The sequence below is a fragment of the Artibeus jamaicensis genome, unplaced genomic scaffold (genome assembly GCF_021234435.1).
Source record: "Artibeus jamaicensis isolate MK-2021 breed Jamaican fruit bat unplaced genomic scaffold, CSHL_Jam_final contig_1016, whole genome shotgun sequence".
In the NCBI taxonomy this organism is placed as follows: domain Eukaryota; kingdom Metazoa; phylum Chordata; class Mammalia; order Chiroptera; family Phyllostomidae; genus Artibeus; species Artibeus jamaicensis.
Genome location: NW_026521195.1, coordinates 2,880,652 through 2,896,117, shown reverse-complemented (window position 1 = coordinate 2,896,117; position 15,466 = coordinate 2,880,652). Strand labels below are relative to the sequence as shown.

At 55.8% G+C, this 15,466-nt stretch overlaps 1 protein-coding gene across 2 annotated transcripts in view; it reads right to left on the bottom strand.

Annotated features, from left to right (window-relative positions):
- Positions 1 to 319: 319 nt before the first annotated feature.
- The window catches only part of EGFR (epidermal growth factor receptor), a 140,053-nt gene continuing 124,906 nt past the window's right edge, over positions 320 to 15,466 (bottom strand). Inside the window, exons 21-28 of one of the 2 annotated variants that reach the window (XM_037156057.2) lie at positions 11,647 to 11,802; positions 10,731 to 10,806; positions 7,538 to 7,684; positions 5,748 to 5,845; positions 5,080 to 5,247; positions 4,684 to 4,731; positions 3,678 to 3,780; positions 320 to 2,974 (exon numbers count right to left, since the gene is read on the bottom strand). In XM_037156057.2, coding sequence (XP_037011952.2) covers positions 2,622 to 2,974; positions 3,678 to 3,780; positions 4,684 to 4,731; positions 5,080 to 5,247; positions 5,748 to 5,845; positions 7,538 to 7,684; positions 10,731 to 10,806; positions 11,647 to 11,802 — 1,149 coding nt within the window. In that variant the 3' untranslated portion in view covers positions 320 to 2,621. The remainder of the gene's footprint in view (positions 2,975 to 3,677; positions 3,781 to 4,683; positions 4,732 to 5,079; positions 5,248 to 5,747; positions 5,846 to 7,537; positions 7,685 to 10,730; positions 10,807 to 11,646; positions 11,803 to 15,466) is intronic. The other variant, XM_037156058.2, reaches the window with a different exon arrangement.

The following is a 15,466-nucleotide window of genomic DNA, read 5'->3' as shown; positions in this document are numbered from 1 at the left end:
GTGGGTGCAGCTGCAGGGACCCACCGAGGGCGAATCAGAGGACCGGCGGCTACCAGCATGGGTGCAGGACGGAGGGTGAGCTTTGAAACCTGGCCCATCAGGGCCATTGGATGCAAACCCTGCCTCCTGGGACCCCCCTCCTGACCAGCCACAGGAATCTTCTCCTCGAACCCCCCCCCCCCAGGAGCTCTGCTCTTTCAGGCTCGGAAGCATCGACAAGCCCCCGTACCTCCCTGAGCAGATGGGGTGAGAAACGCAACCTTGAGAACTTGGCAACTAGATTTCACGCAGGAAAACCGAAATCCAAAGGAGAAGCAGCTTGAATGGTTTTTGCTGTTTTATTATGTTATAGTAAACTGTTTCAAATTACAAAAATACTAGGATTTAACTGCTACAATACGACTGGGGACAGGCACCCTCCCTTGCCGATCACCTGTGTTTTGGCAAATAAAAGTGACAGTGGAATGTGAATTGTTGTTCCCCAGAGCCGAATAAACATCTGACTAAAACATTGACTTTCTCTAGTGAACTAAGAATAAGTGATTTAATGACAATGGCATCAAACTGCAGATTCTCAGAAATGTTGTCTAACGTCCTCAGAGATGTCACTGAGCATTTTAAAATCCCTGGTGGGGACACCACATGCCCAAGGGGGACCTGGGGACCAAGGCCCGGGATATCCCAGGGTAAAGGGGCAGCCTGGGGACCTGACTCAGCCGCTGCAATTCCCACCGCCGCCACCGGGAGCGCACTTTCTGCCTCCTCCTGCCTGAGACCCCGGCCCCTTTCGGCCCCACTCAGAGTCGTTGACGAACCCGGGGTCTCCTCAGGAGCAGCCTGTCTGCCTGCCTGCCCTCTGCTGTCCCAGGGCCCTGCTGACGCGGTCCATCTAGCACTTGTCACATTGCTCTACGTTCAGTATTTGTGAGTCTGTTTGCTTTGCTCTACAGTCAGTGCCTGGGAATCAGGGATGATGTTTGATTCCCTTTTGTGCCTTCAGTACCTTTGCTGGGCTGGCTGGTGTAGGTGAGGACATGGTGGAAGGGGCTTGACTAGCGTGTGTATTTCCACTGAGACGAGATACGAGGTGGCGGAACACACCCATGGGCCAGAAAGGTCTCGGCAGTGTTTCCTCCTGGGTGGACGGGGGGAAGGGGGGTGGCGAAGCGTGTGCAGAACGCCACCACTGCTAGGTCAGGTTGAAGGGACACGCAGATTGGAAAGAACGTTAGCGTCCCCCGGGTCCTCCTCCAATGATAGAGATATCTTTTTTTAAGAAGAAAAAAATATTTCTTTTCTTCTAATACGCCCCTAGATGTTGCAAAGGCAGTGTCTTCAATTTCAAACTCAAGTGTCTCACTTGCCACTTGAATTCCACCCTCTACATAATGTCATCTTTACTGTCACCTGTAAAGTGTGCCCACCGTGGCTGTAAGTAGTTGCCTGATCCTTTTATTGACACAGGACAATGGGTGGGGGTGGGGGGGCTTTGGGGACAGCTTACCAAGAAAGAATAAAGTACCTTCTGAGCAAAAAAAAAAAAAAACCTTCTGAAGTGAAATAAAAAGAAAATTATCTTCTATGAGTAGCCTAAACTAATTTTTGGGGGAGGGAAAGGTTAAATGAGTTTTAAGCACAGCTTCATCTCTGCAGCCCGTGGATTACGAACTTGCCCCCGGTCCTCAAAGGACTTGATGAACTTCCCGAGACTCAGATCTGGGGGGATGGGCTCTTGTCTGAGCTTCTGCATCTCGGTTAAAGGCTGCCGTTCTGAGGGCAGCCGCCTGGGCTGTCCTTTATCTTTTGCCGTACCGTCTGGTCTGGTGGGTGGAGACACCAGACTGGGTTTCCAAACCAGTGGAATGCAAAAATAAACAAGGAAATCTTGATGCTTACAGGTAGGAAACACTGGCCAACCAGTAGAGAGTAAGTACCGAGGAGATGTTGGTACAAAAGTCAGTCCGATGAGGAATTCTAACCCTTCTGGTCCCTCTTGGCCCAGAATGGGGTCCAAGTGGCTTATCTCTGCACCTGCCAGGACTGGACGCCACGACCGTCGGGCCTGCTCGGGTCACGGAGGCCTTCTCGTCTGGGCTGCCTGGCAGTGGAAGAGCCTGGAAGCAGAGCCAGCGCGTCTGTCGAGTGTCAGCTGGAAGACTGGCCCTTGCTTCTCGGTCCCGGTTGGGCCCCGTGCACTCAGGGCAGCCATCGTGACACTTGGACAAGCTTCCTCCTCATTGGAAACGCCAGTTCAGAACCAACAATGACAACCAAACCCTGAAAGGTCCCCAAGCAATAACACTCTGTATAGATGTAGTTTTTTCCCCCTCAAATATACCTCATTGTAAAGTGAACTTCAGTCCGATGGGCAACATTCTTTCCTGGACGCCTTGTACCAGAGCCTCCCAGTCTGAAGACAGAGGGATGTCCCTGCGGCTTCCCAAAGTGCACTGGAGTAGGGGCACTTCCCGGTTGAAAGATGAGTTGATCAGAGCAGATATGGCTAAACCAGTCCAGAGGTCCAGGACTCGCGTGGGCACACAGTGGGGATGGGTGTGGCGGTGCCACTGGTCCTGGGGCTGAGGAGCCTGCGGTTGTTACTGTTGCTGCTCCCTCCACGGTCATGCTCCTATAAATTCACTGCTCGGGGCGCCGGCCCTCAGGTAGTCTGCATTTTCAGCTGTCGGCCCCTTAAAGACGCCATTGGACTTGGGAAAGAAGTCCTGCTGGTAGTCGGGGTTGTCCAGGCTAATTTGGTGGCTGCCTTTCTGCACCCAGAGAGTGGGGCCGTCGGGGACACCGTTGATGGTGGGAGGAGGGGCAGCGTTGAGATACTCGGGGTTGCCCACGGCGTTGCTGTGGGGGTTCTGGTAGTGAGGGTCTCGGCCCGGAGCCAGGTTTAGGGGCTGATTGTGGTAGACGGGGTTCTGGACAGAGCCCGCTGGCCTTTTGGGAACCACCTGGTTTATGTATTCTGAAATGGAAAGGACGTCAGAGAGCGTCAGCAAAGGGTCCTGCAGGCAGCCCCTCGTGGCTTGTTCTGAAGCCTGAGAACCTGACAGGGGGGCAGGGGACCTGGGGAGGGGACTGTGCTGCTCTGGCTGCAAAGCAAGTCATGTCCTGGTCTGTACCTCTCAAAGCAGTGGGTACACTTATCTTTCACCCGCTCCTGCCTTGGGGGGGTGTGTGTGCAGGCAGGTGGGGGGTGTGTCTGGGAAAAAGCGTAGAGCAGAAAAACCCATGGTTCGTAGGCAAGAGTGGATGGAGCGGAGAAAACAGAGACCAAATCTGCCCCTCACACACGCACACCTGCACACAAGCATGCCTGTGCACACACAGCCACACACACTGCTCACACACTCACATACTCACGCATCCTCTCACACACGTGCATCTGAGTGGTTTGCTTCAAAGTCTAGAGAACCAGCAGGTTCGTTCTAACACCAAAGCTCCAACCCAGCACCTGGACACGCCGTGTGCTCACCGCCCACGCCCCACGTGCTGGGCTCGGTTGGCTCTGTCGTGTGCCGTTTACCTGCCTCTCCCTCCCTGCTCTGTGTCTGTGTCTGAAAATGTGCCACCGTCTCCACCTCACAGTCGGCCTGGAGGAAGCCACCGGCCAGGACACTGGGGCTGGAGGCTGCCGAGCATGACCGACTCCAGGGCAAGCCACTGACCTGGCGCTGGGAAGAATGTGCCATTGATGTCCTCAGTCAAGGCGCCGGTGGGGTCGGAGCTGTACCGCTGCAAGAAGCTCTCTTCCTTCAGGGGGCAGCTCTGCTAGGGGGTGGGAGGCAAGGTCACGGTAGTCAGGACCCCTCAGACGGTGGCGTGTGAGGCCACCTGAGGCCCAGTCACAGTGTCGGCTCTGACTCAGCAGGTTGGGGGCAGGGCCTGAGGCTGCGCAGTCCTAACACTGACCGCTGGGCGAGGCCCCCACCAGGGACGCCCCACGGCCCGCCTGCAAGGGCCTCTGGCCTGTGCTCTGCGATATGGCAGCCGCGGCCGCACCTGTGAGGATCTGGACGCATGTTACCTTTAATTGTAATTAATGAATATGTGGGGGTAAGCAGCAGCGTGTGGCCTGTAGTGTCCACACCGGTCGGGGAGCATCTAGGTCGAGGCTCCCCGCCCTTGAGCACTGGCGTCATCTAAAGGGCGTCTGGGGCAGGGGCCCTGAGACTTGCACTTGTCATCGACGGCCAGGTGAGGCCGGGGCTGCTGGTCCCTGAGCCGCATTCTGCATTGCTCTGCAGGGAAGTAAGACCTCACTGTGGCCCGCGGGGAGGCGGTCAAGGAGCCAGGCAGGGAAGAAACCACACAGAGAGGAAGCTCAGCCTTCTCTGGGGGAGTCTGGGCATTTTCCTTTCTCTTTTTTTATCCTTACCCAAGGAGGACATTTTTTTTCATTGCTCTTAGAAAGAGAGGAACGGAGAGAGAGAAACATTGATGCAAGAGAGAAATACTGATCAATTGCCTCCCATATGCTATAGACTGTGGATTGAACCCACAACCTAGGTAAGTACTGGGACTGGGAATTGAACCCATAACCCCTCGGCCACGGGATGACACTCCAACCAAGTGCGCCACACTGGCCAGGGCCATCTGGGCACTGTTCTGCGTGTAACAGAGCCGCGCCGAAGCACTGTCGCCGAGTTCTGGTTTCCCGGGTTCCATACGTACCCCGTTCCTGTCGACACAAGCCGCGGTGGAGCTGTTGCTGGTGGCACTCTGGAAAGGAAGCGAAGGTGTTCATTGGACGCTGCACGTCTCGCCCACTTCGCTGAGCGCGCGAGGAGCGTCTCACGGAGTGGAGGCATGCGCAGGTGCTTAATGTCGTCTGGACCCATTAGCTTTAGGACAGCCAGGCTTAGTTTCGATCAGTCCTACCCCTGAGAGAGCCTCAGAAGGCTCCGACCCAGCCGTCGAGATGCCGTGGAAAAGTTGCCGCACCGAATGGATTCGTCCCGAGTCTGGCTGTGCCATTTAGTGAGAATGAACCTCTCGGGCTCGGGGCGAGTTCCACTAGACGGGGACCATTTTCCCGGAAACCCCGTGAGAAAGAGTGAAGCTTCTTACCATGGAGCTCAGGAGAGGCGCCCGGGAGGTGGAGGGGCTGTGGAAGAAGGCCTGCTGGGGGATGAGGTACTCGTCGGCGTCCACCACGTCCTCCATGTCCTCTTCGTCCATCAGGGCGCGGTAGAAGTTGGAGTCCGTAGGGCTGGGCAGGTGCATTCTCTCGTCCCCCTGGGGCAGAGGTTTGAGACCGTCAGTAAGGCCCAGAGGGCTGTCACTGGCTTTCTGGCTGGGGGTGGGGGACAGGGGTCTCTGCTGGCAGGCGCCTGTGTGTTTGCCATGTTAGTCATCACTGTACAGTCGCTCCGCTCTTCCTCCCTCCCCTGACCTGGAAGTAAACATTAAAAATTCCTCGCTGTGCAAAAGCCCCCGAACGAAGTGCGAACAGCTCAGGAGGGAAAGGAAAGGCAGGAGGCAACAGTGTGCACTGAGTGTGCATGGGGCTCTTAGTTGCTATGGTATCGGGATTTACAGTAATATACAGGTGGGTGGAAGTCCGTGTGCAGTCCTGGATCCACGGAGCAGTCCTTGAGGTGCTGAGCTGTGGGTTTTGCTCGAGCATCTCACTGCGTCTTGAACAGTGCCCGCGAGCTTGGTTCGGTTAGCCTGGCATGAGGGAGCACAGTGACAAGCTGCACTCCCCGATGTGCGAGCAGACAGAGATCGGGTACCTGGATGACGAGGTAGCGCTGGGGGTCCCGGGCCATCTTGGAGAATTCGTGAATCAGCTCCCGGAACTTGGGGCGGCTGTCTGCGTCTATCATCCAGCCTGGAGAGGGGGTGAAGGGAAAACGGGGCGATGAGAAGCCTGAGAGTGCCGTGATGAGGGCGTCGCTGAAAGCCAGCTTTTGCAATGAGGCCCTCTTAGACGAATGTGTGCCAAGGAAACCTGAGCTTGGCGAAGGACCCTCCAGCCTGGGCCAGGGAGCACTGACCTGTCTAGAGCCCCTCACGCCAGGACAGGTGTGGATCTGAGGGGCACTCTCCCCCCGGCTTTCTCTGCGCTTGCTCTTCTGAGAGCCGGCGCGCCAGTGCCATTCCCTCCAGTGACCCGGTGGCCTTGTTATGCTCATGGCTTCTCGTGACCTGTTCTGAGGGTCTGGGCTCTGGCGTCAAGCCATCCTGAGACAGCCAGCCTCACCTAAGGTCACTCGGCAAGCTTGCAAGTTTGAAACTGGATTCCGTTTAGGGAAATTTAGGGACTTTCTTTAAGAACCTCGGGACTTGGGATTTCCCCTCCCTGGTGCTGCCCTTGGAGCACGTACCCAGGAGTCACGAGTGACAGGGTGGGGAGCGGCGGGTGTTCAGGGCCCTCCCTAGGGGGACACTCTTGGTTAGCTGTGTGGGTGCGTTCCAGCACACTGCCACCCAGGCCTGCATTAACAAGCAGGAGCAGCAGCTGCGAGCTGGAAATCCTCCTGCCTCTCAGGGTTCATCTTTATTTCCTCTCAGTGGGATGTCAGGCTATTTTAGGCCGGACTGTGGGGTGACCTCACACAAGTCACAACCCCCTTGGAATCCCAGCTTGCTCAGCCCCCCGAGCAAGGAAGGTAAAATAGGAGACCTGCAGTTCAAAGTTCGAAGAGGCACTAACATTTACACTGACTTTGCTTCCTGGGCTGTCCCTGTGGTCCCTTCTCGTGTAAACGCTCAGCACACATGTCCTGTCACCTCCAGGGCCCCCTGGGCGGGGGCTTCTGGGGCGGTCCCAGCGTCAACTAAGCCACACACTCTGACCTGGATTAACATGTTTACTTGCCTCATGTAAACCGGCCATTTGGAAGATTCAAATCACAGCAGAAATGTTGATTCTATTGGCCTCATGTGGTTACTCATTATTAGGCCTTTAAAAACATTCCGTCTCTCTGGTAACGAAATGTAGGCTGGCTTTTCCCGGGAGCAACTCACACTCCAGTATTTCGGTGTCAGGGCTTACGGAGGACTTTGACTTTGTTTATTTGCTTCCAACCATGGGAAGATGCCAGGTCACAGCGCTCAGTGAGTCAGGCTAGGGCTTCTTGAGAAATGTTTGAGGGGACAGTGACAGATGTCTCTGGACCTGAGCGCTCGCCACAGAGAATGTGACAGCAGCCCTGACTGATGTGGCTCAGTGGATTGAGTGCAGGCCTGCAAACCAAAGGGTCACAGGTTCTATTCCCAGTCAGGGCACAAGCCTGGATTGCAGGCCAGGTCTCCAGTGGGGGTGCATGAGAGGCAACCACACACTGATGTTTCTCTTTCTCTCTTTTCTCTCCCTTCCTCTCTCTCTGAGAATAAATAAATAAAATCTTTAAAAAAGATAAAACACAAACAAACAAAAAGAGAAAAGAATGTGACGGCATTTTGCAGGGTTAGAATCTAAGGTCTCCATTGTTGGCTAAGGGCAGCAATGCCTTTCCGGGCCCAGCGAGGCTGGCTGAAGGCCAGTTACGCAAGGGCGGTGGCCATGGCTGTCACTCACACTTGACCATGATCATGTAGACGTCGATGGTGCAGATGGGTGGCTGTGGGAGGCGCTCCCCTTTCTCCAGGACGGTTGAGATTTCACTCGCCGGGATTCCGTCGTAAGGCTTGGACCCAAAGGTCATCAGCTCCCAAACAGTGACCCCTGTGGGGATGAAGTTGTGACTCTGTGAGTCAATAATCACAGCCCCTCGTCCTTAGTCTTCATGTGGATGCCGCTCCTAAGGTTTAAAACACCTATGTTCCTGTGGTCTTGGGCAGCCGGCGCGAGTACAGGGAGCCTCAGTTTACCTCTCTGTAAAGTGGGACGATGAGAGTGTGTATCTCCTAACATGGCTGTGAGGGTCAGATAAGGTGACAGGATGGAAACGTTCGGTCAACGCCAGGCACACCGCCAGTGGCCAATAGACTCTGTATCAACGACGAAGACCACACGGCCATGGGGATGACACAAATGTTATTGACACAGTGGGGAGGGGACACCCCAGACAGCTGTGGACTGGGAAGGGGAAACACGGGTATGACAGACAAGGGTAGCAATTGGGTGTTTGAACAAGAGAAATATTGGAAACAGAAATTCCCCTCTACCCTTTTGGCAAACACAATACCCTGTACTTTTTTTTCAAAGTCAAACATCATATTAAGAAATAAATCAGAGCAACACTAATTCTAGAGGGGGTGTGGTTTTCAGACCACGCCCCAGCCTCGCGGTCTCTCCGCTCTGAGCCTCTGTGCGCCCGGAACCCTGTGCTCTGGAAACAGACCGACGCCCTGGGGGCCTGACCCCACCTGGACGGGCAGGTGCCCTGAGATGCCACTAGAGACGACCGCAGTGGGACTGGGCCGGGCCCCCAGACTCCACACACAGGGATCAGACCCAGGCTAGGCCGGGTCCCCAGTGGGCCCGACGACCCCCTTTTCTCAGAGCTGGTTTCTGGGTACAGATCGTCACAATCTGATGGCCATTCAGATTGAACTGGCCATTCAGTTCCAGAGGCCATTCCCGAGCCAGTGCCTGAACTGACACACAAAATGCAGGGCTGGGACGGGGAGAGGCGCGATGGCCAGGGGCAGGAGGGAGGTTCTTTGGTCCTGGCTGCTACCCAGTCGATACGGACTTGGTGCAAGAAAGGCGACCTCCTCCCCGGATGGATGGGTCCGCGAATTCCCATCGACACGGTCCGAGCGCTGTGTCTCCGTGAGCACGTGCACCCCCTGGGGAAGGCTTCCCAGGACGGGAACAAATGGTGAAGGGATGAGCACGCATCCGGCTGTGGTTGGGAGTGGGGCTGGGAGGTGGTACGAATGCTCTGTCTTCCACCTGCTCAGGGGGGCACACAGGTCCCCCGTTTATTAAAACACTTTGCCTTGACCGGACACCAGAGAGTGGGGTAACAGCATATGCTCTTTCCACTCACAACTCAGGCTCATGATCTAACAGTTTCAGCGTGCAGTGGATTTCGATCACTGACGACTCGATTTCCAGCAAAAGGAAAAATGTACAGCCACTGCCATGATGCTGAATTTCTGATTCTGGCAGCAATCATTCCAAGGCATTAAGTTGCTGAAATTCACTAACTGGATTTCAGTTACTGGACAAACATGGACCTAGTGTGAGCTGTGGGTGGGCAGAGGTGGGGTGCGGGGCGGGGAGTGGGATGTGCACAGGGAGGCAGCTCTGGAGGCTGGAAAGGGGGGAAGCACCAGAGCATCATGCACCAGGCCATCGATCCCGGCTAGGAGCTCGGGTTCCATTGGGAACATTTGGGGAAACCATAGAAGGGTGTCATGTGGAGAAGGACAAGCCTGATGCAGTTAGAAATATATTCTGCCTGCTTGGGACTAGATGAGAGCAGGCAAAGCAGGAAGCGGGGAGACCCCGGGGCTCCTGCTGTAGTCTGACTGAGGGGGACAGGCGGCTCCGGCTGGTGGGGTGTCAATGAAGAGGACCCAGGGCAGGGTCCTGGACGCAGGGAGAAGCCCTTCTTTCCACCTGTCTTGAGGGGTAGACCCATCTAGAAAGGGACTGAAAATAAAAAGGCATCAGAAGAGCTTAATTTCCTTATCTTGTTCGCTAATCCCAATCCGCTCAGCTCAGGAGTCCCTGCGAAAATTCACTGATTCTTTCACACAGACCTCTGCCTTTGTGGTGCCGGCCTTCTCATCGAAGAGACAGATGAGACCCAGGACGTTAAAAAAACGACTTTGGAGACACGAGGAAGTTCATGATGCTGTGAAAAAACATGCTCAGTGGACGCTGCCCGGAATGATTTTGTTTTTGTGACGACGACTAGATTCCTCTGGGAAATTCCTTTCAATATTGTTCTCCCCAAATACACATTTCTGTGGAGGTGGGGTGACTCCTCCCGTTCACCCCCATTGCTTCCATAGCTGGGGACAGACTGACAAGTCACAAGTGGGCACGACACTTTCAGCAGATGGCTGGGTGACTTGTGAGGCCGTGGTCTGGTCACACGCTAAACGTGCCCAGGGGGGCTGGAGAAGGGGAAAGCAGTGGGGGACAGAGCTCAGGCTCATGCAGGGATGGTGGGATCCGCAGGGGGTGGGGCATGAGGCAGGTGGGGTCACAGGGGGTAGGATTCAGGGGGGGGTGTGTTCAGAGAGAGTGGCATTTTCAGGGGGTGGGATTTGTAGGGGGAATGAACGAAGTCTGGAAGCCATGAGGACCTCCTGTTTCTGCTGTCTTCCAAAACATCTTCCTGGGGGCCCTTCGGTCAAGCCGTTCTCTCTGAGACGCAGAGCTCAGAACCCTTCCCTCCATGGAGCGCTGGCCATGAGTCCGTCAGCACCCACCCCCACATCTCCCTTCCCTGTGGAGCCTTCTTTGCTGCCTCATTGCTGTTCCCTTCAGATTCACGGCAAGAGGCGGAGTCCGGTTTGATCCCGCAGATGCAGGCATTTCCCAAACCAAGTTGTCTCTCTCCCCCCACTGTCCTCCCCCGACCCTCGACAAGTTCCCCGATGTCCGGTGGTGTTTAGTGTGGCATTTAGACTCAATTTCCTGTGTCATGTTTTTTTAGCATAGTAGACACACAGCAGCTGTTCTGTTGCTGTTAGTCATTGTCTCAGAAGAAAACGCTGGGGAGGCAGAGTGCAAAATGTAGCTCAGCAAACAATATGAGCCAGCACGGCCCCTGGACAAGGTCACCCGCTTCTTGACCCGGACTCACCGTAGCTCCAGACATCACTTTGGTGGGTATAAATTCGGTGTAAAATAGACTCCAAAGCCATCCACTTGATGGGCACCTTGGGATTGTGAGAGACAACGTGAGAGTCAACTATGAGCTTCCCTCTGCTGAGGAACATTAAGTCACGCTGGGACAGATGATGAGTGACTCTGTGGGGAAGCCAGGTCACCCTGCCCCCCGTCCCCTGGCCAAGTGCTCTCCCAGCAGGAGGAGCAGTTGGGCTGTCCTGTTAGGGCCCCCGAGCTGGCAGCCGAGGGCCTCTGGTCGGGGTGTGTCCTGCAGAGCTGGGGGTGCGTGTTGGCAGCTGGGGACCTGGTCCTGCCCTATGGTCCAGTCCGCCCCGTGTGTGTGGGTGCCTGCTGGGGCCACGCAGGCCAGAGTGAAACTGAAGAGGGGTATGGCTGATCCAGAGCATTCTGGAAGGCCTAACAGGAGACCTCTGTGCCTCTCTGCTCGAGGAGAGACCCCTGGAGAGCCCCAAAACCTGTGCGAGAGGGGGGAGCATGCTCCACCACGCTGGTACCCTCGGGGTGTCTGGGAACGCCTCGGAGCTCTCCGCATTTCGGACGTGTTCTCAGCAGCAGCGGCCACCTACCAGCTGCACTCTTCCCAGAGGTCTCTCTGAAGGGGGCGTTCTCCCGCCGGGGGCGGCTGAAACCTCACCTCTGCTACCCGGACATGGAGCTGAGCTCACCGCTACTGCTTTTGATTCCCCGGGTGCTTCAGAAACATCCTTACTCTCTCGCCTGGCAAATCCTCGTCCTAAGCCACCTGCCTGGCTTGCACGGACAGCAGACCCTGGCTAGACCCAGGTGTCACTGAGAACGTCCTGAGGATGTCCCCTATGTCAGCCAGTCAGTCAGCGGTGGGAACATGCCGGTCCGAGCCGGGCCCTTACTTTGCCCCCCTCTGCGTGGTACTCTTTCTCCTCTGCACCCAGCAGTTTGGCCAGCCCGAAGTCCGTGATCTTGACGTGCTGTGGCGTCTTCACCAGGACGTTCCTGGCCGCCAAGTCCCGGTGCACCAGGCGCCGGTCCTCCAGGTAGTTCATGCCCTGAAACACAGGGCCACGCGGTGAGCAACACGAGCTGCCGACTCACTGACCCCTCCCCAGCCTCGTGACACCCGAGTTGCAACCCCGGAGGGACTGAGCAGGGGAGGACAGTCACGGAGCAGGAGCTGCCCACTGGGCTGCCACCTGGCTGGCTGCCTGGCCCTGTGCTGAATGGAGCTGAGCCATGTGGCAGGCGGACAGAGGCTTCCCAGTGGTGTCCTGCAGACTCGCTCCCAGTTCAGCTGCCCCTCCCAGTCACACTGCCGATGCAGAAGGTCTGTCCAGTTTTATTCTCTCTCTATCTCTCATTTGTAAATGGAAGAAGCCACATGGCTACCGAATTGGCTTCTACAAGGCGCCATGCCCTGCGCCCTCTGCGGCAGTCAGAATCCCTGCTGTAAGAGAAAGTGAGAAACACAGCTGAGAGGCCCCTAGCACAGCACCCGGCCCACAGCGAATTCCCGGGCAGCAGCCCCGAAATCCTCCAGCTGGCAGGTGGGGCCCTCCTGGCCTCCTCTCCTACTTGCCTGAAGCCTGTCTCCCTTCATCCTACCGAGCTCCAGGCTGTCGATGTGGCTGGCAGCCCTCCCCTCTGTGCAGGGCCAGGTGGCAGGAGGGACAAGCTGTGGGGGAGGGGCTTGGCCCTGCAGACCCCTCCCTCTCACCCACCCAGGCACCCCAGGACAGGGGACGTCTCCCCTCCTTTAGGGCCGATACACGGAAACTCTCCAGCACAGAGAAGGCGCCGCAGGAATGGCGCCCAAAGAGCATGAGAAGGATGCACGTGGGTTTTACCGGCTCCCTGTTACTCACTCCCTTGTCTGCGGCCGTGGCTGGGGCTTGTCTGCTCCGCTTTGGTGCAACAGTAGGGACAAAATCCCACCCCCCAATTTTCTGGCAAAATTCTTTGCTTTCTTTCACATAGATATGAGATGAAAATTATTAGTTAGCTTGTCACAGCAGAGTGATATTTTAAAAATGTTCTTTTTGGAGCAAAACTAGCCATCCTAGCCCACTTGAGTCAGTCACTCAGGGCTGTTTATGAAGTTTATCAGGATTTTCTTCAGGAAAAAGTGACGGATTCCCCCATCTCCCTTCTCTGTGGTATTGTCCAGAAAGGTCCTGAATGAGCGTTTAAGATGCTGTTGGACTTAAATGCTCCCCTTCCTAAGAGTTCTCAGGTGCCAGGAAAGAAGGTGAATGGGGCTCAGGTCCGCTCAGGAGGCAGCCAGTGCAGGTCTTCTCTGGACCAGCACGTCCACCCTGGGGGTAACTATTCAGGGGTGGAAGCCGAGAAAATGCACCTGAACGGAGGGCTGACTTGCTGCTCTCTGTCCCCTCCCTGGGGAGCCCCCCTTCCCCGGGCCCCTTCCACGGGCTCAGGCTCCTCCCTTTTGAGCCCTGGGGCCCTACGGTGATGTGTGCTGGCCCCCCTTCCCGTCTCTTAAGAAAGGGGAATTTCTCCATTTTTAAATATGATGGACTCACCCATTCAAAAAGGGTTAGTTATGCTTGGCCCCTTGCCTGGCTGGGCACAGAGTCTGTATTCCCTCAGTGTGCTCTCCTCTATCTTCCTCCTCCTCCCTCTCCCTCCGTCCCCTCCTTTCTCTGTCCCCGTTGCTCACTCACTGCCGCAGTGCAAGTTTCCTGCAGACAGCTCCGTGGGAGCTGCACTGCACGTACGGGTAGCAGCAACCCGCCGAGTCCCTGCGTGCGGAAACCTGTCACTCTGTCCCTTTATTTAAAGTTCACGGTGTTTTGGTGAGTGGGTTGAACCCACAAGGGGGGCTTCAGAGGGTATTTCCGGCTGCACTTCGTTATCCTCACTCACGTCCATTCTGCCTCTGTGGAGGCCCAGCAGAGAAGCTGGTACAATACTGGACACGTTTCTCACAAAGTTTGCTGAAGAATGAATGAACGAATAAATGATAATAGCAGCTGGCAGTTTGGAACACTCTGGATGTGCCAGGCATTTTAAGCCTGTTCTAGAAGGTTCTGGAAGTCCTGGCAACCATATGGCCGCCCTGAGAGCTGACCCAGAAAGTCCAGGGACTGAGATGCTTCACAGACCGAGTCCTCTGAGTCCCCAAGACCAACATTGGGACCTTGTCCTGAATTTCCTGCTGGGGTCTCCAAGGGAAGCTGGCCTGCTGGCCCAAAGGCTACTTGGGATGTGAAAAAAACAACCCCAACCAAACCGAAACAAGGACTAACTGCCCAGCCTGCTGGCCCCGTGCCGCTGAGCAAGTTCATGTGCAAACCTAATAAATGGAGCCGAGTTCCACCCCGCCCCATTCCTCGCCCGCAGGCCCTTAAAGGACCAGAGCAAGTTGACTGAATTGTGATGTTTTCTCAGAAGCAGGCTTGGGAAAGGGGCGGGAAGGGCAGTTTCCAGATTCTGGAGCCACAGGGAACCAGCCAGAGAGCTTTGAATCCCAGAGATAATTCTGGGACTCGGAGATTAGACTCTTTGAACTTAGATAAGACTATGTTCTTGGGTCTCTGTCCCACACTCCAGAGGCACTTTGAAAGGCCACCTCAGGGCCGGCAGGCTTACACTTTAACCAGTCTCCAACGATAAGAGCCGAGCGAGACAGTGCTCGTGAACTCCCAGGGGCTCCGGGCAGACGCCGCGGGAAGCCCTATCGGCAGCGCCTCTGTGGGGCCCTGTGGGAAACTCATTTCCTGATTGCAGATCCTGACTCCAGTTTAGGTCGGCGCATTTATCTTTGTTAATTACTGCAGGACGGCGAGGATGAAAGTTGAAACACCAAGGTTAAAGGGACTCGGACCCAACAACCTAGAACCTGAATACACAGCCCCAGGAAAGGCTTTCCAGGACAGGGAAGATTCTGGCAGGGTGGCTGTGCCGGACACGTGCAGAGTCTGTTCCCTGGGAGGCTGCCACATCCTGTGACACCTGGGAGGAGTCCAGAGTGGGATAGACCCCCACGTGGAAAAGCACCGGTGCACACCAACACCTCGGATGGGCAAGTGGCAGAAAGCAGGATGCAGACAGCGTACCCCACGGCTGAGCCCTGTCTTCAGAGGAGGCAGGACGGTGTATGCATGTCCTCCTGGGGACTGAGATCGTGTGGCACAGACGTCCTACCGTGCGGGGATAGGACGCCACCTGGGCACTGGCCTGTGGGCTCGACCTGGAGCTGAGAGGTCAAGTGAGGGTGAAGGATAAGAAGCAGGGCTGCCTGGCGTCAAATTTTGGGTGTGCTGCTGGCCAGCCTGGGGCCATGGCCAGATCCTTAGATGCCCCATGCCGCAGTTTCCCCATAGTAAAGTGGACTTGGAGAAGAAATTCTTTGAACTCTTATCTTTTGGGAAGCTGATCCTCATTCAGTTTTATCTTGCAGATTGAACTGAGCAGAGTTTGGTGCTGATAAGGCTGTGGTCGGAGAAAGACAGCCAGACACACATTGCCTTTTCAGACTGTCCCCTGCTTGGACGTCTCTCTTCACACCTCACCAGGGCCTGCTCCCAAGGCTCTTAACCTTCCATCTCTTGTCTGGAAGCCCAGCTCTGTGAGGTCTTCATCCGGGTCGGGCCCAGAAGGGGCGGGGAACGCTAGCTGAGCCACAGCCTAGTCAGCTTATCTATCACAGAACTTCGCAATAAGGTGACTGCGGTGTCTGCAGGGACCTGTGTGACA